Source organism: Solea senegalensis, linkage group LG5 (assembly GCF_019176455.1).
Source record: "Solea senegalensis isolate Sse05_10M linkage group LG5, IFAPA_SoseM_1, whole genome shotgun sequence".
NCBI classification, from domain to species: Eukaryota; Metazoa; Chordata; class Actinopteri; order Pleuronectiformes; family Soleidae; genus Solea; species Solea senegalensis.
The window spans coordinates 16,555,705-16,579,740 of NC_058025.1; the positions used below are offsets into that span (position 1 = coordinate 16,555,705).

General features: G+C 41.7%; 2 protein-coding genes across 2 annotated transcripts; one reads left to right on the forward strand and one right to left on the reverse strand.

Moving 5' to 3' along the window:
• Positions 1-16,304: 16,304 nt before the first annotated feature.
• Positions 16,305-19,664, reverse strand: LOC122769623 (transcriptional activator protein Pur-beta-like). The gene has a single exon (XM_044026309.1). The coding sequence runs from the start codon at positions 19,647-19,649 to the stop codon at positions 18,558-18,560; it is 1,092 nt and encodes a 363-aa protein (XP_043882244.1). The 5' UTR covers positions 19,650-19,664; the 3' UTR covers positions 16,305-18,557.
• A 474-nt stretch (positions 19,665-20,138) lies between these two features.
• LOC122769624 (histone H2A.V) lies at positions 20,139-22,803 on the forward strand. The gene is made up of 5 exons (XM_044026310.1): positions 20,139-20,252; positions 21,265-21,342; positions 21,452-21,565; positions 21,664-21,793; positions 21,910-22,803. Exons 1-5 carry the CDS (start codon positions 20,250-20,252, stop codon positions 21,969-21,971), a joined length of 387 nt encoding a protein of 128 aa, XP_043882245.1. The 5' UTR covers positions 20,139-20,249; the 3' UTR covers positions 21,972-22,803.
• The last annotated feature ends 1,233 nt before the right edge of the window (positions 22,804-24,036 follow it).

Genomic DNA, 24,036 nt, shown 5'->3' on the forward strand with positions numbered 1-24,036 from the left:
TTGTCAAATTGCACAACAAAATAATGAGGTCTTTTGGAGATGGAGTAGGATGTGTGTCCAGAGTCTTCTGCATTATTGCATGTTTTTGGACTGTGAGAGGAAGCCGGAGAACCCGGAGAAAACCCACGCACACATCGGGAGAACATGCAAACTCCATGCAGAAAGGCCCTTGTTCCACCCAAGGCTCAAATTCGGGTTTTCTTGCTGTAAAGGCAAGCGCGCTAACTTAACAGTTTTGAATTAATAATGAATTCAAATCCTCCTCCTCGCGTACAAAGCACTTATTGCTCAGGCCCTTTCATACCTGAAAGCACTAGTTTTTACTTATCATCCTAACGGATCCCTTCGGTCCCAAGATGCAGACTTACTTGTGGTTCACAGTCTGTAAGAGCAGAATGAGAGGCAGAGCCTTCAGTTACCAGGCTCCTCTCCTGTGGAACCAGCTCCCTGTGACAGTTTGGGAGGCGGACACTCTCTCTGAGCTGAGCATCTCTTAGTTATGTTGTGATAGACCTAGACTGCTGGGTGAATTCCTGTGGTGCACTCACACACTCTCAGGGTATGAATGTGACTTTATTACATTTCATTAACTTTGTTTGTTAACTTTCTCTCCCCAGTTTGTCTCTTTCCTTCCTGTCCACTCTCTCCCTCTCTTTCTCTCTGTCCTCATCTTGCAGACTGCAGGATCCAGATCCAGTTTCGAGGCTATTATTATTATTACCATTAATATCACATCATCACCATTATGATTATGCTACAATTAAAGTTGATATCAGTATCATTTTTATCATCGGTTAATCGATTAATCACCTGGTGTTCAGAATATCAGAAAACCTTAAAAAATGTTGAACGGTGTTCGTCAAACCTGAAAATGATGATGTTCTCAAATGTCACAAACCAAATGATTGACTTTTAATGATTTCTTTATTCTCCAGAGCAAATATTCACATTTAAAAGCTTAAACAATCAGATATATTGTTTTAATCATGAAAAAAGCTTCAAACCGATTATCCGATTATCAAAATAGTTGTCGATTTATTTAGTAATCGATTCAGCTCTACTCCCTTCACTGGCCTCCTGTGGCTGCTCACATTCGCTTCAAGACTCTAGTGCTTGCGTTCCATGCTACAAACGGATCCGGTACAACCTACATCCAGGACATGATCAAAACCTACCTGCGTTGGCAAACCGGCTCGCTGCCCCCTCACTGAGAGGATCGCAGAGGCATTCACCGAAACTCAAGACTGTTCGCTATCCTAGCTCCCAAATGGTGGAACGAGCTCCCGGTCGACATCCAGACGGCAGAAAGCCCCCACGTCTTACGCTAGAAGCACTTAAATACTTCTCTTGTTTGTACCCAAATTAAATGCACTTATTGTAAGTCGCTTTGGATAAAAGCTTCTGCTAAATGACATGTAATGTAATGTAACAATGATGAAACATGACACGGAGGTTAAAATGGCATCTGGGTTTCTTCTTCATCAAGTCCTTTAAAGGGGATACTTGAGTACAAGTATCTTTACCAGAAAATGACTTAAAGTCACTTTTTTTTTATAAAATCACTTGAATTAAATTCCTGGCTGTGCTAGTCTTTATGTGTCCTTGAGCAAGACACTTAACCCCAGGTGAATGGCGAAATTATAGCGTAAAGCAGCTCATCAAGCCTAGATTAGCGCTCTGTACATACAGACCATTGACAACTCTTCACAGGTGTGAGTGTGTTTTCAATAAAGCTGTACTTTAAAACTTTAAACAAAGGTTTGTTCCATGAAAAATCATTTGAAATGAATGCACAGAATGCTGATTAGCTCCACATGACTCTCCCTCTATTTCTCAGTCTAGCAGTGTTTAGCTCTGCTGTCGATTGCCACAGGAAGTGATATACAACACAAATACCTTTCCCTAGAGCAGGGGTCTCAAACTGGCGGCCGCTCTAGGGAAAGGCCACATGTGGCCCTCAGATCGATTTCATGTGGCCCTCCAAATAATAATCAAGTTGTAACGAGTCATTTCTCTATGTTTTTATTTTTAAATGAATAGATTCATTTTGCATCATAAATATGTTTTTTTTTTAATTGTTGCATATTAAAACAAGCACTTATATAATATTATATTAAAGTTAACGCTGGCCACCTCGATGAACTGTCGAAAGAGGTGACAGGATTGAAGAGTGATTATGGTGTTTTCGTCGATGCCAGCAATGAATGTATTGAAGAACATTCTGCGCAGTTCATTCTGCGAAGAACTGCGAACATTGTACCCAAATGTTTAAATGCACTTTTGTAAGTCGCTTTGGATAAAAGCGTCTGCTAAATGACATGTAATGTAATGTAATGTAACTGGGACAAATAGACCCAACGGACGATAACTGTGAACTGAGCAATGCCCTAGCAATGAGGGACGCCATTGTGCAAAGGTACCGTGAGACTATGGAAATGTTGTGGTTCAAGGATGCCGAGCCGGATATAAGCACCCTCGTGGGACGGTTCAATTCAGCTTTTGACCCGGCCGAGGTATTCGGAAGAAAAAGTGCACTACAGTGGTGTCAGCGAGAGGCCAGAAGGAAGGGACTGGATCAAGAACTCCATGAACTCAGAGACGCTGTGCATGTTTGGAAAGACTATCGGCCATACGGTAAGGAAAAATGGAGACTCCTTTTAACATTGAAAATTAAAAAGGAGGAACTGATGGATGAGTGGTCATGCTGCCGGGATAACGAACGGGGAAATGGGCATATCAGACCAGTAACCCGTGTTAATACCATCCCACCTGTTCTGCATGGTGGGAGTACTGCATGTGTTACCAGCCCTCCTCCGCAGCCTCAACGACCTAACCGTATACCTAATGTCAGTTTTGCTCGACCCCCAACCCTCACTAGTATGCCAGGACTTCACGCTACTCCCGTCCACTTCAGTATGGGACGAAGGAACACTGTGCTCACCAGCAACTCTGGTACAGTCACGGGAGGAGACAGCACTCAGAGGGCCCAACCCAAAGCAAAGGTCACACCGATAAGCTTGCCTAAGCTTTCCGGGAACGAGAAGGCTGATTGGGAGAGTATCCAGACGCAAGCGGGTCCCACAGAGTCCTTTGAAGTGGAGCGGAAGAAACTGAAGGGTCAAGTGACAGAGTTACAGGAAGTAACGGGAGTCAATTTCAAGAAGGTAGAGGAGCAGATTAAACCGAGGGCCAAGATGCCTGAGCTCAGCAGGGAGCTGAGCTCTGAAAAGACCCAAACTGCAGAGCTGCAAGAGACCTTGGTGCAAAATCAGGAGAATCTCACTGAGTTTCAGTCTGACTTCTACCAGAAAGAGTCAGAAGAGTCGACTCTGCATCAAGACCTCAAGGCACCAGAAGAAAGACTGAGCTTAGCACAGGAGGACTTGGCTATCAACACCAGCCAACTCCTGCTAACCACACCACTGTTAACTCCAAACCAGACAGGTTTGGAGGCTCAGACAAAGGAACTGAAGATGAGCAACAGCTCATTGGAGCCAGAGCTCACTAAACAAGAGCAGAGGCACCTGGTGATACTGTCTTTAGAGAGCAGACTTTCTGAGAAAAGGCTAACCCAGTGGCTTTCACATGTGAGCAGCCCCAAAATGCCTTCCCGGGAAACCATTTCGAGAGGCTCTTATTGTTCCTGAAAGGCCAAAAGTCATTATCCACAAGAGTAGAGAGTTTGAAGTTCAGCAAGCCAATCCCCATTAACATTTCTGAGAGACCCAGCAACCATGAGAAGCCGGTCGACTGGAGGAGGATCCTAGAGGGAGTGGAGAAGATCCTGAAAGCAAGTGGCTTCTACCTCAAGCCCTGGGTCCAGTCTGATCAAAGTGGGAGGAAGGACGAGGCAAAGCCTGACCAAATGACTCTCCTTACTGAAGGAGAATGGATGTAAAAGCACCAAACCCATTAACTCGTCGCGTCCTACTGAGCCAGATCACTGGATTGTACGACCCTGTCGATCTAACAACACCTGTGAAGCAAAAAGGTGTGGTTCTTGTGAGGAAGGCCTCCCAGGAGGCTGGCAAGTTCACTAAGGACACTTGGGATGAGTCCCTCCCTGACGAACGGGGAAAGCAATCGAGCTAATCAAGGAGTACACACTGCGATGGGAAACGTCAGATGGTGCAGTTACCTGGTTGGTGGACCCAAAAGCCACGTTAACCCCCTTAAACCAGAAAGGCAACGCAGTCAAAGCCGAAATCTGTGGGGCTGTCTTTGCTGCACGCCTGAAGGAATACATGCTGAAACATGGGAACTTGACACTGGAAAAGTGGTACCACTTCATAGACGTCAGACGGTGCTGGGAGCCATCCAGAGAGACAGTTACGGATTTCAAACATTCTTTGCAAATAGATTCGGAGAGATCCAGAAGGCTGGGTCCGTAACTGATTGGTGGTGGACCCCAGGTGAAGTCAACGTCGCCGATCTCGTCACGAGAGGGTGTTCACCCGAGCGACTAGGCGAAAACTCCGCGTGGCAGAAGGGTCCCGAGTTCCTGTCTAGTCCAGTTAAAGATTGGCCTATGAAATCTGCAGCAAAAGTAGCGGAGACAGTGAAAGAAAACTTTGGTCAGATCAAGGGACCAACTTCGTGGGCGCCAAGCCACTTTTAAAGGAACTCTACGACTTCCTGAACAACATCGACAAGGATCAAGTCCAGAACAAGGCAACCGCCGCTGGGACCGACTGGTCGTGGGTGTTTCACCCAGCAGACTCTCCCCATTGAAACGGAGCAGCTGAAGCAGCAGTCCGTACACTCAAGAAAGTGTTGAGCAACATCGGGGTGGAAAGTCACCTGACAGCACTGGAGTTCCAGACTCTCCTCTACCTGGCAGCTAATCTGTCAAACGAAAGACCAATCGGTGCGAAAGTCCAGGCACAAGACGAGACTGTGGGAGTCATTACCCCCAACTCACTTCTGCTTGGCCGTGCTGGGCCCAGTGGGGACTCTCGAGGGTTCGAATACCTGACTTACCCCGTTGCGCGCCTGAGAGCGGTCCAGATCGAGGTCGACAAGTTCTGGAAGCGGTGGAGCCAGCTGGTGGGCCCGGGCCTCTTCGTTCGAAGGAAGTGGCACGCACACGCAAGGAACGTCGCAGTGGGAGACTTAGTGTGGTGGCTGACCAGAATGCACTGAGGGGCCAGTTTAGGCTCGGTCAAGTTGTGGAGGCCCATCCTGATGTGAAAGGTGTAGTTCAAGACGTTAAAGTGAGGACGTGCCAAAGTTGTTCGGTTTCCAGTGGACAAAGTGAGAAAGGCAATGAGAAGGAGAACTGTCCCTCCACCATCCTTCACAGAGATGTCAGGAGGCTGGTGGTTCTGTTACCAGTGGAGGAACAGAAATAGATTCCCCACCACATGATGGTTTCTGGATCCGTCCTGAAATCCCCCATTACACCACCATCCTCCATGAGAGGCTGGTGGTGTGTTTCGGAAAAGAGGATCAAGACCCCCCTCCACCATCCTCCACGAGAGGCTGGTGGTGTGTTTTGATCAAGCAGAGGCTGGTGGTGTGTTTCGAAAAGAGGATCAAGACCCCTCCACCATCCTCCACGAGAGGCTGGTGGTGTGTTTCGGTAAAGGGTGCCACTGTGTCATCAAGGACAATGGCCGTTTCTCAATACTCAAGTTAGCAAGTATGTACTTGCTTACTTGGGAAGTATATACTTGGGAAGTATATACTTGAGAAGTACGCTGGGAGTATATACTTGCCAAGTACAGGGGAGTACACAAGTATGTGGTTGTTTCTCAATACTCAAGTATGCAAGTATGTATGTATTGTTCTGCTGTTTGAATGGTGGACGTCTGCTTAACTGTGTATGTGGAATAAACCTTCAGAAAGACAGTCGAGTTGTGCCCGCCGTACTTGTTCTGTTGAGCTGGAAAGGGTGACCACAGTTAAGCAGACGTCAGTTTGCAGTTAGGCAGTTATCAGCTTGAAGTTAGTTATATATAAAAAAGTAATTAATACGGCATATTGATATGTCATTTTGAGCTCATAACGTCCACCGCAACTGTTGGTTTTCCCAAAAAAGTTGGTCTTTTTTTTTTTTTTTACTTGACGGGCCCCCGACTGACCAGACGAGACAGTCAGTGGCCCACAGGTCATTTGAGTTTGAGACCCCTGCCCTAGAGCGTGTGTTGTGTTGTGTTATAATAAGCACCACTGCATTAAAAACCACAAAAGACTAATTACATTCGCTCTGTTGGCTTTGGCACAGATAAAGCTATTCCTTTGTGTTGTAAATTGTCTAGTGTTTTCACTGAGATGTAAAAAAAAAGTGAGAGATTAAGCTGAATTGGTGGATCATGCCAATCCTCTGTCATCATTCATTTTTTTCATCAGGGAATGTTTATTACGCAGCAGCACCTCAGGATACTTAAAGGCTGCTCCGTCAGCTCTGCTGCAGGAGGCGCTCACACACACACACACACCAGCTGTTCAGACAGAGGATCCCTCCTGCAGCAGACCAAGGACTCACTGACGGTAAGTGGAAGCTGCCTGCGTATTATCACATTACATGTCTCTTGTATCCAGTACTTAGAAAATAAAATAAGCATTCATGCATACATATGATTTTAAAAAGCAAAACATATAATAATATGTGGAAACAAATAAAAACTAAACTAAAACTATTTTAGACAATAAAGGTATTACCTTATATTATATTTTATGTGATCATTCAAAGGGCGAGTGTGTAGAATTTGCTGTGCATGCTTGCAGTGCACCACCAGCACCGGAAAAACAGCCAAAAAAACTCTGCAAAACAGATTTCAGCCACTTAAAGAAAGACTCACCTCATGAAACCTACGTCTACTTAAGTCGTTGATGTCTGAAGAATATGTTCACCTCTTTATCTCACCGTCAGAAAGCTTTTAGTGACTGAAGTCAAACAAAGTTCAAGGTCCAGTACTATTAAGCAACATGCATTGTTGAAGTTGCAGTGTTGCTTCTCAATATCCCCCACCTTCCCTTTCCCTTGTAAAAGAATAGGCTCAGTTTTTTTTTTTATTTTAATTATTATTATTTTTATTACCTTGAAATGTTTTAACCGCTTTCTGTGGTCTTTCTCAGAAGGGTCACTTGATGTTACGTGTGATGTGTCCTGTTTTATACAGCTTGGTCAGTGGCGTACAGACATTTTGGGGGCAGGTGCTCAGTGAAAAATAAGGGCACGTTGTGCAACATGTGGAACTAACCGTACACTCGACTCCATGTGTGCGGGCTGCAGATATGCACTGCAACTGCTTCGTTTGTGTCCACTCTGCGCGTTCACGTTGACAGAGAAAGGGAGGGGTGTGCAGTGGAGGGGCAATTCATTTGATTTAATGGGGGCAATATTATCACACGCTTTTAGTGAGCAGGAGCAGGAAAGTGTAAACACAAGCCAAAACTTTCTGTCTCCATGTATAAAATGTTATGAACCGATTGGAGTAAAACAGCACTCTGTAATATGTTTTCAAAGGTTTGGTTTTAGTGGTTAGCAATCTTGCCTTTGCAGGTTCTCCGGCTTCCTCCAACAGTCCAGAAACTGTTATACATGCAATATGGGGATTAGATAAATTGGACACTCTAAAATGACTGTAAGTGTGAGTGTGAGAGTGAATGGCTGAATGGTTGTTTGTGTCTATGTGTGGCCCTGAATGTAAAAATTAATGAATGGATGGATGGTTGGAACACCTCGTTTAATGAAGCTTGTGTTATATTTCTGACTGATAACTTTATTTAGTCCTTTTTATCCTCTCAGGATACCACTGAAGAGAGATCATGTCATATGTCAAGGACCAATGGAAGCAATGTGTTCTGAAAAACGACGAACTTTTTGTGACCATCGATTCTGAGGCTGAAGATGAAAATAAACTCAAGCTGTGCACCAAAGATATCCAAGGTAGCAGAGGTAAAATTGCATTCTTATTTCCACTACTCTTTAAAACGGCTTTGCAAAGGTGCCAGCATCTGAACTTGACTCAAAGGGAAACATCAAAGAGAGGAATCTTGGGTTCTTTGGAGATATTGGTCACATTTGCTTTCAATCTGTTGTTGAATATTTGTGGAAATGTGTAATAAGAAGCATGTTTCATGTTCTTAGCTCCCAAGGTGTGGATATGCACACGTCCAGAAGGAGAGAGAATCCACGTGGCTTTCCGCTACATGTATGAACAAGAGTGGTATATCGCAAAGGTGGAAGAAAATCATTTGCAGGTAAATATCAACCTTTAAGAATAGTATTACTTTATATATAGTGTATTTGCTTTTTTCTATAAACAATGAAGTGATCAGTTAAAGGTTTTAGGCAAAATAATAGACTCATTTAAATAGGGCTCTGATGGGGCTGTGCCATATGTTGTTAGTACAATAATACTGTGATTAAAAAACAACAACTGTTTATATTTTATTATTATTATTGTTATTATTATTATTATTACTACTACTAATAATAATAATATGACACCCCTTGATGAGATGACATGGCAGAAAGCCAGACATGGATGGCAAGGGAAATGTTTCGTTCAACCGTAATCAAGCATGGAAGTACAGCAGTGAACGTATTCTTAAGATAGAGTGCACTGAAGCGTGTATAGATTTTCATTTTTGTTTTTTTTTTTGTGTTGAAAATCTTTCGTGGTTGCCGTTGTCTCATTGTCTGTTGGTTCCTTTGTCCTCACTAACCAAACCGGAATGACTTATGGGTTCAAGTGGGATCATGAAAGGTTTGCTTTCATCGTGGCCTGTTTGGAACAGCCATGGAATGTTCAATCAATGCATACTTGCCATATTTACAAGTCACTCATTGTAATTGCGTTTCACTACAATTCACTAGAGGTTGCAAAGACGTTTGTAATGAATTCACTATTCATGTAAATCGAATGTGTCTGTCGCATAGTAGTACCTCAACTCGAGACAAGAAGAGAGGCTGCAAAAAGTTAACCAGTATATTTAATAAATTGCCTAATTATTTTTGTATAAAGCAGTGCACAGTGTTCCCTAACTTGCAGCAAGTTATAACTTTTATTGGGGAGAAATCAAATAATTTATCAATCTTCATGTTAATGATTCGTAGGATGTGAATGTTCTAAAGATACTATTTAGAACTCACTGTTGACTCCTTAACCTTATGTTTCTTATGTTTACAGTTACAGCTGGAGAGGTTTACTGACAAATTAGAAAGCATCTCTGAAAGTTGCTGGTTTCAAGCGGAGAACCAAGGGCTCAGCTCGTCTTGCTGCCTGAAAAATGTGAAATACAAGGTTTACCTCTACAGTTCGGACCATAAGTTGTACGCGCGGCAGGACGAAAAATCAACATTCACACTTGATTGATCTTTCACCTGTAAAAAGAAAATTGTATCTTAAAAATTTCATCTAAATCGTACACCCTTAATCCGATTGAACAAAAACAAAAAAAATGCAATAAATAGCACTTAAAATAACTTTATAATTCAATAAGAAAGAATCATGTATTAACCACTTTTTTTTATAAACGTGTTTATTCATTTTTTGTTTGCAAATTACAGCATATGAAACAATCAAATAACAAATCGAAGAAAAAGGAAAATAGTTAAATAATAATAAAAAAAAAGGTATAATACACATACAATATTAACCACTTTTAATGTAAGTGTGAACATTTATGACAATACTTTCTGTCCATTTCTTGTAATTCTGGAAATCAACTGTACATGTGTGTATATAAATTGTGAAAATTGGATTCTGAGCTACTGTGACAGTCTGGTGACACCTGGCACTTTGTGGGAAACTCTTACTTTGAATCCTCCTAAACACAGTGGTCATTGTGTCAGTGGCACCAGCGCAATAGAAGATGAGTGAGTGAGTGACAGTGAGTGAGTGACTTTATCTGACAGGCAGCACTTCCTGCAGTGAATCAGCTTATTGTTCGAATCTTGCACGCAAAAATATGTCCACTTGACTCCAAACTTGGGACAGAAAATCCAAATGGTAAAAGAACGAATATGTTTATTCGATAATGCTGTTATTTTATTTGATCTGGGTGGTTTTGGTCCTGTTTTTGTTAAAAACTTTATGTGTCTTTTCTTTTTTTTTCTACATTTGCTAATACCTTCTACCTTACCTTTTGTGTATGAGAAGTGCTTCATAAATAAAACAGCTTGGCCTACTTTAAAGTCTCACGACACAGTTTATTTTGGGCATCATTATTGATCATTACATGAGCTTGTAATTCCAGATCTCCTTCTTTCCATAACAAACATGACAGCAGACAGGAAATCTGCAGAGAGATGACAAATGGCCAAATTCTGCAAAGATAAAACGTACACAGAGCGCAAAGCAGATTAGCATATCGTTTGTATACATGTTGTTATTATTCCCTTTTGACTTGAATGTAAACACACACACTGCAAACATGGTGGTCATGTTATTCACAAAACAGTCCGAGAAGTGAGGATAATAAATGTATGTGATTAAGCCTATAATCCCTATAATACACTTTACGTCCATATTCCTAAACCAGGGGTGTCAAACATACGGCCCGGGGGCCAGAACCGGCCCACCAGAGAATTTGTTAAACTTTCACACTAATCTAAACGTAATGTCAAATGCTCCAGATACCCGTGACTAAACGTTTGTGCCTTTATAGATCCAGTGTGCTGTGTAAATAGTAAATTTAGGCATGATATTGTTGAAATTGCACTTATAATTCTCAAGAAATTTCATGTTTTGTAAAATGATCCTTCAGTAAATGTAAAACAAAGGACAAAAAACAAAGGGGTTCTTGTTGTTCATAGGTTATTATGTATTATTATTATTATGCTATTATTTTACTATTTTTACTGGTCCGGCCCCCTTGAGATCAAATTGTGCTGTATGTGGCCCCTGAACAAAAATGAGTTTGACACCCCTGTCCTAAACTGTAAACCATGACAGTCCTCAACAACCACAACCACTGAAAGGACAGTTTTTCACAACACAGTTCTGTGAGGACGAAGCTACTTTGCAGCAAACAAACTGTGCTGCATTTGCTGCAAAAGTGAATTCACAGTGACTCTCAGTGCAGGCTGTGGCTTTCCTCCCTGCACTGGTTTCATGCTGCCCACATGTGGCTGAAATGAGGTATTGCCTGCAAAGCAAATTGGATTGTTTTTTTCACAGGTTACAAAACGCAGTTTCATGTGATCAGTCAATTTAGACTCCAGAATGTATGTAGATTGTAAAGTATGGATTTATTTGCTGTATTCAAAAAATGCTAAATCTCAATATAACTGTCTCCAGGCAACGTTTCTGGTTTACAAACATTTCAGAGTTCCAGAACTTTCCATCGTCCAACAATATTAAATCTAATGTATACATACGTCTATACATTTTAAGTTGTGCCCTTAATTCAGTCCGATTCTGTCTCGTGTTTCTGTTAATGTGTGTCATTATCACATTATGTTTCCATCTGTGTCTGCTGGTGCTCCGGTTTCCTCTAACAAGAGAAATTTTGTATTTTGTGTAATGGTTACTTATTGTGTATGTATGTATGTATGTGTAAAATTAAGTTAAATGTCATGTCATGATTTATGTTGTTGAGGGCCACACGGTGTGTATATTGGTTAGGACACTTTGCTGCAAGGAGACCCGGGTTCAGGACCTTGGGAGATTAGGCAAATTGGACCCTCTAAATTGACCATAGATAGGTGTGAGAGTTGAGGGTTGTTTGTCTCTATGTGTCCCTGTGATGGACTGGCGAACTGTCCATCCGTTGACCCTATGTCAGGTGGGATTGGCACCAGCGAGCCTCATGTGGAGGATAAAGTGGTAGTAGGTGGATGATGGATGGTTGGATTTATGTTTTAAAGTGGGTCGTGCAGAAGGGTAAGGAGTTATTAGAGAGAGAGCCATCATACAAGTCCTGTTTATATAACACATAAGACAGCAGCAGATAAAAACAGGACACAACAAGACAACCTACATCATCTTAGTAGTTCAGTTGAACTATAAACTTGAGCTGATCATTTACTCCATATACAATTTACACATGGAAACACTGGCTAAAATAGCAGCTTAGTCACCACTATAGAATTTTTGCTCAGAAGACATGGGATTGCAGCCCCATCTCCTTGGTGACCTGACACTTGCTTCTACGTTGCCCTCCTTAACCCTCCTCTCATCATCAGCTCTGTCCTCTTTCTCTGACATATTTCCCTGCTCTACCTTTTCTCTGCCTCTCTTTTCAGAGCTTGTTAACCAGCCGCTGATGGATTTGTGTCAGACAGGCGAAGCAGGAAGCCCAGCAGGAGGGAAAACCCTTTCAACAACCCAACAAGTACCCAGTGACCCAGTTGTTGTGTTTACTCGCTCTACACAGACACCAGGTACTCCCCACTTCAAAAAGAGGCAAACACCTCCTCACCATTTTGTACTGATTCTGCCTAAATCTCGTTTCCTGACGAGCTGTGTTCTAATGAACAGTGATTGTGTTGTTTAGTGAGGCACCTGATCACAGAAGCATGTTGTACCTGACACTACAGCCTGTGATGTTTGGGATTGAAAGTCTCTCGTGTCTCTCGTTACATCTGCATTTTGAAGCCCCATTTTCACTCATTTTCAGGGTGTGGTAAAAAGCAAGTTATACTGTGAGGACTATAATGAGCGATAGCATGGTTAGTGGCCTGCTGCTCTTCCTCAATGTTGTTCTTTTCTGGTGTCTAACCACAGCGGAAGTGGTACAATAATAGACCATACATAAAATTGGACATTGTCTTCTGGTTTGCTACCTGAGGACAACACAGAAATTATAAATTATAAATTAAATTAAATACTGAATAGCCACCAGGGGGCAACTCCGCTAGCTGCAAAAAGAAACGAGTTTAAATGGAAAATGATTACTTAATTTACAACAGCAAATGTGTATACTTGGGTTTTCTTCGGTTTCCTCCCACAGTTCCAAAACATGAAGTGATAAGTGTGAATGTGAGAGTGGATGGTTGTTTGTCTCTATGTGGCCCGGTGATGGACCGGCGACGTGTCCAGGGTGTGCCCCGACTTTTGCCCTGTGTCAGCTGAGATTGCCACCAGCGACCCCCGTGGTACCAAGTGGTAGAACCATATCTCTCCATCTTAATCTAATCTCGCTACACCAGTGTGTGGCAATATATGTGAGGAAGAGGAGGAGGACGAAAGAGCAAATGAACTTATCGAGAATAAATCTGCCTCCTGTGACTTTGCTCGACCTCTTTACACCACTGTATGTTAACGTCGGTGATAATGTAACTTTCGAGAGCCCAACATTTTCTCAGGTGGTCCGTAGGTATAAAAGTATGAGAACCACTGACTTACCTTAGAGAACAACATCTTATGTCATGACTCAGCAGTTTTTGCATACATGCATTTAGCCGAGTGTAGTTGTGGGATTCACGTGTACTGGATTGAACAATCCACCATGTAATGCAGTGGAGACTCAGTCCACAGCCTTCAGTCGCTCTCACTTCTTGACTGCTCTCAATGATGGATGAGCAGCTTAGTGTGGCTCATATCACTGGAGCAGGCCATCTTGACACCAGGGCCATGTGAAATAATCCCTTCTTTCACTGGCACCAGGCTCAGCACGGTATTACGTGCCCTTGAGCTGTCCTCTCTCTCTCTCTCCCTCTCGCTCACACGCACACACATATTCATGCCTGGTGCCTCTTCTTTGTTCCTCTCTTCTTCCACACAGTCTTCATCATGTGCACTTCAGGGAAATGGATTGCAGTCTTTATGGCTGAATTGTGGAGATAAACAAAGTGGGATGATTTAGCATCATTTAATGGACAGTGTGGACGCAGTGAAGACATAGCAGTGAAACACCATATGGACAAAAGTAACATTTGTGTTTACATTATTATTATTATTATTATTTACAAATTCAACAGCATTTTGCTTCCTTGGGAAAATGCACACAATGGCACTGACTTTATTTAACATGGGCTTTTTGTTTTGCAGCCCATGTTTTCATGTTTTGCATGACGCCATATTGCAAAACAGTTTTCATTTGTATGTGTGTAATATTTCACTGCATTTGTCTGAGCACAACTCTGACTTCATCAAAGTTGTCCGGGGCTATATAATATAGATAATAATGATACTACTACTAACACTACTACTAATACTAATAATAATAACAACAACCTGTCTGACACACACACTCTCACACACACAGTCTGGTTTCCATGACTTTAGAGGACAATACATTGACTTACATTCATTTCCTGGAGACGACTGCTAACCTAAAAGTGTTGTGGTCCCATACAAGAACACACAAACAGACAGTCAGTCTTCACTGCCATGACTTCTTAACAAATCCTTATCCCTACCATCACAGTTAACCTTAACCAAACCACAATTCCAATCTGAACCCTAAACTGTTTTCGCTTCCTCAAAAATGAGGTTCTGCCTCATTAGGACCAGGTTTTGGTCTCTGCAAGGACTACTGGTCCTGACAAGGTTAGTGTTTATGCCGGAAAAGAAAAAGAGGAAACAAATACAAGTACACACACAGATTCCGAGAAACACTTGTACAACCACATGATGAAGCATTATGAACCAAGATGTTTATAATATACTTATTCACGCTAAACATTGGGTCTTAAAGCTGAGATAGGGAACTGTTTGGCTTGAACTTGTTTTTAAGATGTTAAAACGGATCACACTGATCCTCCATAAGCCTTGCTCTCGCTATTATTTTTTTGTGGGGGGAAAAAAAAGGTTAAATTGATTTATGATACAGATGTAAGTGCAATATTTCTTATTCAAATCACTGCAGAGAATAGCATTCACCTGATATCTACTGTATGTTTGCCATGATAGGGCCATATCATTCTGAATTGACTGTATTGACTGTCTGCGACATGACCTGAAACCTTCGTCTGTAGCAAGCAGGGAGCGGCAGCAGCAGCAGATGACACGTTCATGTGAATCACCCTTCCTCTACATGACGTTTGACAGACCACAAACAGCTAGTTCATTTTCAATACTGCAAAAACACACCGCACACTGCAGCAGGCCCTGTCAGGACTTATTATATTGCCTTGTTGACCCGCAACCATGTCGGCCTGTGTATGCCGAAGAGTATTTTTAGGGCTCCGGCAAACCTCAAAGGATGTGCCAAGCTCACAAATACTTCCGTAACATTTAAGTAGGTGCGGCAATGCATGACCACCTCTGTTAATGTTACGACAAGAGCTGTAAGACTGTCAAGGTGGTTAAGGGGTTGTGCGTGTGGTAAGAAGAAATGTATACTGCAGCTATTGAACGCTTCATTTATTTCAAGTCAAGTGAACTCTTCAGTGTTCAGCTCTTTTAAAGCATGGTTGTACTAACACGGACTTAACTGATTTTAGCAAAAGGTTAAACTAAGAAAAATATATCATGGATATAGGTCATGGATAGCTTAAGAATCTTGAGCGCCACCTGGCGTTCATATTAAATCACAATAAAATGAATACATTTTATTATAAGCATACAGTGGTTAGTCTTTACATGATTACTTTTTGCACTGTATTGTTCATATGATTTAATCCCATTTTCAAATGTTTGGTTCATTTTATGTGGTCTATAATGGAATAAAACCAACCATATTTAACATTTATATTGTAGATTACATTTATTGACCACTCTTGTTTGAACTAATCAGCCATTTATCTAAAAAAATGTTTTTTATTTTATTTATTTGCATCTTTGTTGATGCATGCAATAACATTATTTTTATTAATAACATTTATTCATGTGTAATTGTTTAGGTACTTCTTTTAGATACTTTTGAATTACTATATTATAATTTCTACTGTTAATACATGTCCAATTTGGAACTGGACATGTATTAACACTGATATAACATGAATTTATTTAAATGGAAAAAAAATTCTCTCACTTTCACCTCTTTTTGACATTGACATTTTACCTGAAGTTCTTTCAAAGTGAAGCATTAGCTCTGAAGTGCCAACATATGGTAACTGATGATTCTTCTTCCCCTTTCCCCTTTAAATGCACATCAAAAGCACTAAAATTTATTTTCCAATTTTCCTTTAGTTATCACTTCTTCAACCAAGATTTTCAAAATAAATCAATATTGTATTACAGAATACAACACAATTTTAGATTTGACCTAATGATTGCAACTTTTTAAGACCCCTTCAGAAGAAAACTTGAGAGGATGTACTCTACAGATACAAACAAACAAGTTACTGAAATACAGTATTCCCTGTTGAGTTGTTAATGAAATGTCACTGCCAAATATCTGTAAAGGCCTTTAATGTGTAATTTAACATGTAATCCACCAGTAGTATAAAAAAAACACACTTATTCTGAGCAAAAACCTTTATTTCTCGTTGAAATTATGATAGAATATTACAGCAGAACACACATGACTGAAACAGCTGCCATTTCACGTAACACAGTACAGGAAGAAGGATGTAGTTCAATCTCATGTGTAATATTATATATAGTATATCAGTAGAAAAGAAAAAACTATTGCTCCCAGATGTTTGTTGTTCTTTAATATGGCATTTCTCTGCTGTGTTGAAGTGGAAAAAGTAAAATTCAACGAGAGGTTTACACACCAAAGGAAGTAGGACAATGAAAGTGAAATTCCCCAAAGCACGGGAAGTTGTGGCGCTTTTTTTTTATTATTATTATTAGGCTGAAAAGTAAACTTTCAACTGTTTATTTCTCCTTTGCAATATGGTAATAAAACTTGAAACTGCTCTCTATATTTGATAAATACCATCATACAGCAATCAGGGTATGCAAAAGAAAAGAACACAAGGTAGCTCCGCACAAGAGCAGGCATGCAAAAAATAATCATCTCTTAAATAGAAGCACAAAAGACAAAATGTTGATGATTGCAAGGTTTGTGTTTGCGTCGTATGGCAACTGATGGAACGCCAATTCATGACAATATGTGGTAAAACAGTTGGACTGAAACAAGGGGACAACTTGATGTAAAGTTTTGTAAAGTGAACTGGAGTGCTGAGTGTTTGCCGACAAACTACTAGAATGAGGTTGCCTCAAGAAATTGCTATTACATACTGTATCATCAATTCGTTGTATGCTCTTTTATTTTTTTAATTTCTTAAGGAATAAAAGAAATGTTAGGAAAAAAAGCAGGTATGAAATATCACCCTGGACAGTTGCATCCAAGTTTAGTGTTTTAAATAAGCCACTTTAGGCAGCATTATCTTATAAATGTCTCATATTCTCAAGACATATTTAATATATCTCTTTTGAAAAATAATTCTATACTTGATCTTTTTAGTAAGTAAATCTCTTTGAGTATATATTTTTTTTCTTTTTAGGTACAGCACCCCCACGTGTGGGTTTTTATTTTTCAAAAAGCACCTAATTTTTCTTACAATCAGACTGAATATTACTTCAGTCATAAATGGTCTTGAGTTCAGGATTTAAAGGATCCAAATAATGCATCCTAAAAGAAGTCAACAAGGTCAGTTTCCCTTGAGACCGTATCTCAAGCCCTGCAATATTAAGCCTTAAATCGAAAATACATGACCAGCGCTAAAGGCCTGAGCGCCAAATGTGGCCCTACACTGTATGAAACATCATCAGTTGCCACAGACGTCTCAACTGCAGCAACTGGTTGACCAGATCTGCGCCCCGGGTACATCTTGAGGATGATGCACAGGCACAGGTAATGCTGATATACCCCCAAAATAATACAGAAAGGACTTGAGACACAACAAGCCACGTGTGAGTAGGTCTCACCACCATTCAGCTATTGGAGCAGATGCTCAGCACCTGAGGGATGCCCAGCAGGGAGAGAATGAGGGTAAGAGGGAGGAGCAGGAGGATGAGGGAGGTCATTTGGATTCATTTGGATTGTCCAGGGAATCCAAATGAGTTGTGTGCTTGTAACAGATGATCTTAATGGGAACTCGCTGGCCTGAGAGTTTGTCCTGTGATGCCAAGGATGCCACCCTTTAGCTGATGCTGTGCCTCTGGGTGTTGTGGGTCTGTCTGAGCAAGTCAATCGTTACAGGTCACTTCAGACAAAAACACACAGCCAATGGCGAGTGATGCAGACACACTCCGTCTTACTCCCACTCCCACACCTGCTGGTTTGAGGTTGTCACACACTTCCTAATAATAACCACACAGACTATAGGTCAGAGACAGGTGAGCTCTTTCCATTGGATATCAACATGGAAGTGAAACTGGCATAGCGCCCTGCTGCTGTGTCTTCAGCACTGTCAAACTTAAATTGCTGGGCTACACATGTGAGATTTTTCAAATGGACAATCTCTAGATATATAGATATATATATATATTCATATAATTTTTATCAATGGGGAAACCTCATACAGGAGCTGACTAATGCAGTCTGCACTCATTTATCTATAACATCCACCTAAACTTTAGGACATATTCTCTTATATAGACAGTAATTTCTCAGTCAAATATACTTTTTTTTTTTTTTACTCCATTGTTTTAGCTTTTAAAAGTTCGATTCGTCATGCACAGAATAGTCGTTCGTCTCTCTTGTTTCTCCCCAGACTTTGCATCATCATTTTGTCAGCTTCATCACAGGTGGCCCCTGCTCCATCAGTCGTCGTCCACGTCGTCGCCCTCGGACTCGTCTGCGGCTCTCCTCTCGTACATCTTATCCCGGTGCCTCTCCTGGATCTCTTTCATCTCCTCGGCGTAGCGGCTGAAAGCTCCCCCGAACTTGCTCCACGCCTTGAATGGGATCGTTATAGAGTTCCTATAACTCGGCTTCACTTCGCTCACCCGCAAGAACACTCCGTACTTGTTGGAACCCACGTCAAAGAAGAAGCGCTTGGAGTCCACCATGAAGGAAGTGCCCTCCGGGAGCTCGCTGTAGCCGCCTGCGCCTCCGCCGCCGGCCAGGTCCTCCTCATCCCCCCCATAGTCGTCTATCAACTTGGCCAAAGCATCGCGGAACTCTATCAAACCTTGCGCCGGGAGTGCGATGGTTTGACCGGACTGAAGGCCGGCACCGGGGATGCCACCCACTCCGACTCCGAAGCCGGGACCTCGGTTGACGGTCTGTCGGATCCGGAGAAAGCGACCCCGCTGGTTCTCCTTTAGATCGAGGTAGTATTTTCTGTTCTCACGCACCAGGAACTCGCTCTTCAAGGCCCGTCTAGGCCCGGTGTCATCCCCACTGGATGATTGAGCGATCTGCTCCGGGGTGCTAGGCCCAAGCTGTGCGTAGTGCTCTATGAAATCTCCCAGGTAGTCTCGGAACTCTGCCGCAACTGACATAGAGAGGGTCAGCCGACTTTTCGAGCCCCCGGCGCCGACCTCGGCGATTTTGATGAACCGGCCTTTGGCGTTCTGCTTCACGTCAAGATAGAAGCGTTTGTTCTGAATGTCCAACCGCTTCGAGGCCAGCTCCTGAGTCTCCGGTTCCCGCTGGTAGTGCTGGAAACTACCGCCTCCTCCCCCTCCGCCGCTGCCGCCACCACCACCGCGCTCACTGCCACTGTCCCCATCCGCCATCTTCGCCACCAGCAGCCCGTTTCTCTGCGTATCTTTGACCCCCACTCCCCCCACCTCCGCCTTGCCGTCTATACTCGGAGAGGAAACCGGACGCTGCTCGGGGAGTTCTGATTGGCCGCTGTTGCTGCTCATCACAACATCACTCGGTGGGCTCACGTTCTCATTCGCCATTCACTCTGCCTGTCACCAAACGTAACCCCCTTTGAATGACATTTGAGTACTTATAATATATACTGCACAGAACTGATTATTGTCAGTATTTGCTAATGTCAAACGTAAAACCTGCACATCAGGATTCGCCATTATGTGGTTTAATGTTGCTGTAACAAGTTTTCTAATCCAAAAATGTGTGTATTTCACTTGTGAGTGCCACGTTAGTGAAAGTTAGCAGAAAATCTCAACAGTGGCCATCCTGGTTGTATATATTGTAGATATTTGGGGACGGATATCCCTGGAAGGGCAACACACATACACATACATGCACACACACACACGGTCCCGCCTACTTGTTGGTTTCGTGCGCAAAGGCAGACTCGACCTATGGGCACGACGATGTCAGTGTGGGGGGATGGGCGGTTGTTGTGCAAGCCGTTCTGCGATTGGCCAAAGCGGAGATTCGAAGTAACAACGTGCTCTGCGATTGGCTCTCCCGACTCCCCACGAGCGGTCCCATGCAAAGGATTTGCGACAGGCTTTATTGTTTCTTTGCTTTCGGGATCCGAAATTGTTGTCTATCAACTCACTTCTACAATCAAGTAACGGCACGGAAAAATGGTATGTGCGCTTCGGCCGACGCTAAATGCAGCTGTCGCAGCCGTGGGTGTTTTTGGGCCGTGAGTAACGCATACCTGCAGCATGTGTTATTTTGAAATGGAACTGGGTAAATTCGACCGGAGGATTGTGTGGTTAAAAAGGCTCGCTGAAGAGCCAACTGACAGCTAACATGTTAGCATTAACGTTAGCATAAGACGTCCGAGTTTTGTTGCTTTCCTTACTTAAGTAATGTGATACTTGCTAAGATGCGGTTGTTGGACACTTCGTTGTTTGCATATACGATACTCTCAATCACAAGCATTTACTTAATTTATATAAAAGTGTTATTTGACTCGGTGTAGCCTCAGAATGGTGGACTAGCAGCCATTAGCAAGCTAAGTTTAGCTTTATTCCTGGCTCAATAGTTATGCAGTAGACCGTATGTCTTAAACATTGCGCTTGTTTTAAAGGAGCTTTGAGTCAATGTATGTATGTGGTTTCTGTGTGGTTCTGTGGGCTGAACTTTTTCCGCGAATTCCGTGAATGAAAACTTTAGACGCTGGCGGTCTTAAAGCGGTGTATCTGTTTTTGGTTTAGCGCGGGGTCTGCAGCGACAGCCGCCCGCTGACAGCTTCTTATGGTTTTTTTTTATTATTTCTAAGAACGACCCGTTATTTGGTCATTTTAACGCATTCTCTGTTGAAATGTGTGTATGTGATTCCCGGTAACCGTTATCGGTTCCGCCTTTTGCTCGTTTTGTTTTGCATTGGCGGGAAAGCGGTAACAGTTCAACTGTGTTTCTCATTGAACCGCTACTGCTGTGCGGTTAATGCTGACTTTATCGTGTGATGAATTCTCCTTTTGAATTTGATTTATTTTATCACATAAATACATTTCCCCCTGCATTTCGGCGTTGGGATATTCAAGAGCAGTGTTTATATTTTGTGAGAACCTAATAAAATACACTGCCTCACACTTCTAATAGTCAGCTTTCTTATTCAAACAATTAACTGTTAATTTCCCCCCACAACAGGCTGGTGGTAAGGCAGGAAAGGACAGCGGCAAAGCCAAGGCAAAAGCAGTGTCGCGCTCCCAGAGGGCTGGACTGCAGGTAAACATTTCAGTCATCACTTGTGGCTTTGCTGTATATTTTCTTCGATTGCATGGTTTCTCAATTGTTTCTTCTTAAACCATGTCCCCGTGTGCCTGCCTCCTACCAGTTCCCAGTGGGTCGTATCCACAGGCACTTGAAAACCCGCACAACCAGCCATGGTCGTGTAGGAGCCACAGCAGCTGTGTACAGTGCTGCTATCCTCGAGTACCTCACTGCTGAAGTAAGTCTGTTTTTTGTTTACATAAAGTTGGTACTTGTAGTGTTATGTTGTGTCTGTGAGAAGTTTGAATGTTTGTTCATGAAAATCTGTGTCCTCAGGTACTAGAGTTAGCAGGCAATGCCTCCAAAGACTTGAAGGTGAAGCGTATCACTCCCCGTCACTTGCAGCTGGCCATTCGTGGTGATGAGGAGTTGGACTCCCTTATCAAGGCAACAATTGCTGGAGGAGGTATGCTGACAGTTCTGCTAGCAGAAGACTCTTGTCCACTTGTTTTCCCTTTTTTTTTTCTCTGTCTTCCTACACAGCATGAGACATTTAATCTCACCAATTCTGCTTGTTTTCAGGTGTCATTCCCCACATCCACAAATCCCTCATTGGGAAGAAGGGCCAGCAGAAGACTGCATAGATGCCATGTTGACCATATGTTTCGGGGATTGGGCTTTGATCGGACCAGGAGTTCACATTTGTTTGTTTTTTATTAACATTATAGCAAAAAAGAATGATTGTTAGGCTTTTGTGTTATATTTTCCCATAACTAGAAAAAAGTACAGTAAACCCCCTTAACAACAAAAAACCTTTGTATGTTATTGTAGAATGTTTGACTGGCGAGTTGATGAATATTACAAGTTGTGACAGTGAATTTGTTTGATTGGCCTGGGACTCTGTATTGTTTTATACTGAAAAAAGAAATTGTTAAACCATTTTTATATAAAAAAAAAGACCTTCTTTGTCGTTATTTTCTTGAAGTTAAAATGTTTGATAGTACAATTTCTAAGGTGTTTTTTGAACAGCAAATTAGTTAATGTGACATGGTGCTTTTTCCATCTGACTTGTAATCTTTTTGAACTGCACAATAGCAGTGATGTCTTGAAAACCTTTTTTTACATGACACTGCCACAGTGTTTTTTTGTTGAATTTTATGGCTGACAAGTGTTAAACTTGTGCATTCGATGGTGCAAGTATCTGTTGCAGTGAGCAGTTGACACTGTTCCTGCAGATTTTATCAATGAGTAAGAAAAAAAAAATCCTGCTATCTGTCAATGACATATATCGCTCCTTGATATAGTCTATACCCAGATATAGCAGGTTAACTCTGTGCTTCATTTAACCACAGTACTCAAGTGAATGCACACAATTAAATGTTCATTACAATAGGGTGAAGTCTTTTTCTAAAATGCTATCTGTTCAGGGAAATGACTGCATATTTTATCTTTGAATAAATACCATATGCATGTTGACTTTGGTTTGACACATACTTGAAATTATTTTCGCAGTTTTGCAATTTGTACATTTTATGTGAGGTGCTATTATTGTCCAACAATACATAAAGAAATCCTCACTATGGTTTTCAGTTTGTTTTTTAAGATGGGTGTATTATGGACATTTGATAAAAATAGTTAAAAGTTATTTTAGTAACTTAAAACTGTGCCAGTGTAGTAAATGCATGTTATAATGCCGATAAATAATGTGATAGTAACCTGATTAAGAAAACCTAGCATCTTGTGTCTCATAACCAGGTTAAATACTTCAAATTCACCCTATAGAATCGCCTGTGCTTGCCAACAGGGGGAGCCACTGTGTTTTATAAAATAAACAAACTTAAATGCAATGTATCGTGCTTTTCCCTCAGCCAACCAGATCTGCACAGTGAATATATGCCCAGTGGGTTGTTTTTCGGATTAATGGAGAAAAGCAATTACATTTATTTGGATATAGATGATATTCTAATAAAAAGCTTGTACATCCTAGTATGCTTGCAAATCATGTGTCACTACATTTTCAGTTTACAAAGAAAATGTGGCAAGTTGTTGGAGTCGGGTGAATATAACATGTGGGATGCTGAACAAAAGATGTGTTTTATTACCATGAAACAGGCCCTTCATATCTATAACATAGCCACATTCTTAATTTTCAGATCTCACTAAATATCTCAAAATGTATATTTAAATAAACACACATGCCAGTAGTGCATCATACTGCTGTAGAATTTGATCAAAGTTTGAGATGAAGTAATGGAAAAATACAATATATGATGTCTCTATTGTACATATATAGGTGTGTGTGTGTGTGCAACCACTCAAGATAAATACCAATATATTCCTTTCTCATTATTCATCCTCATTAAACTGTATCACTTCACATGAGTTGCATACCAACACAACTTACTTGCATTTAGGCTTTTGACGAACTGCAATGCCAACTCCACGTGGGTGCTGTCGTGTGGGCAGCAGTTAATAATGTTAATTGTACAAAGCATCATCTAGTTTTTCCTCTCATAGAGTTTCATAATAACAAAACAGCTCCACTGTGCTTGGACACTCAACACTGCAGTCGTCTGAAAAACGTGCACAATCCCATGTTGTTCTGCAGCTGTTTCTCTACACAAAACAACTGCACAATTTCAGCTGCTTGTCTTGCGAGACTCATGAGGTGCACGTCATACAATACATTTTTGTGTTTGCTATTTATTA

Excerpts from the sequence above, each read along its gene's own strand:
- LOC122769623 (XM_044026309.1), bottom strand. The coding sequence starts at position 19,649 with ATGGCGAATGAGAACGTGAGCCCACCGAGTGATGTTGTGATGAGCAGC.
- LOC122769624 (XM_044026310.1), top strand. Across the intron at positions 21,566-21,663 it reads TCGAGTACCTCACTGCTGAA|GTACTAGAGTTAGCAGGCAA; the intron begins GTAAGTCTGTTT and ends CTGTGTCCTCAG. Across the intron at positions 21,794-21,909 it reads GGCAACAATTGCTGGAGGAG|GTGTCATTCCCCACATCCAC; the intron begins GTATGCTGACAG and ends GCTTGTTTTCAG.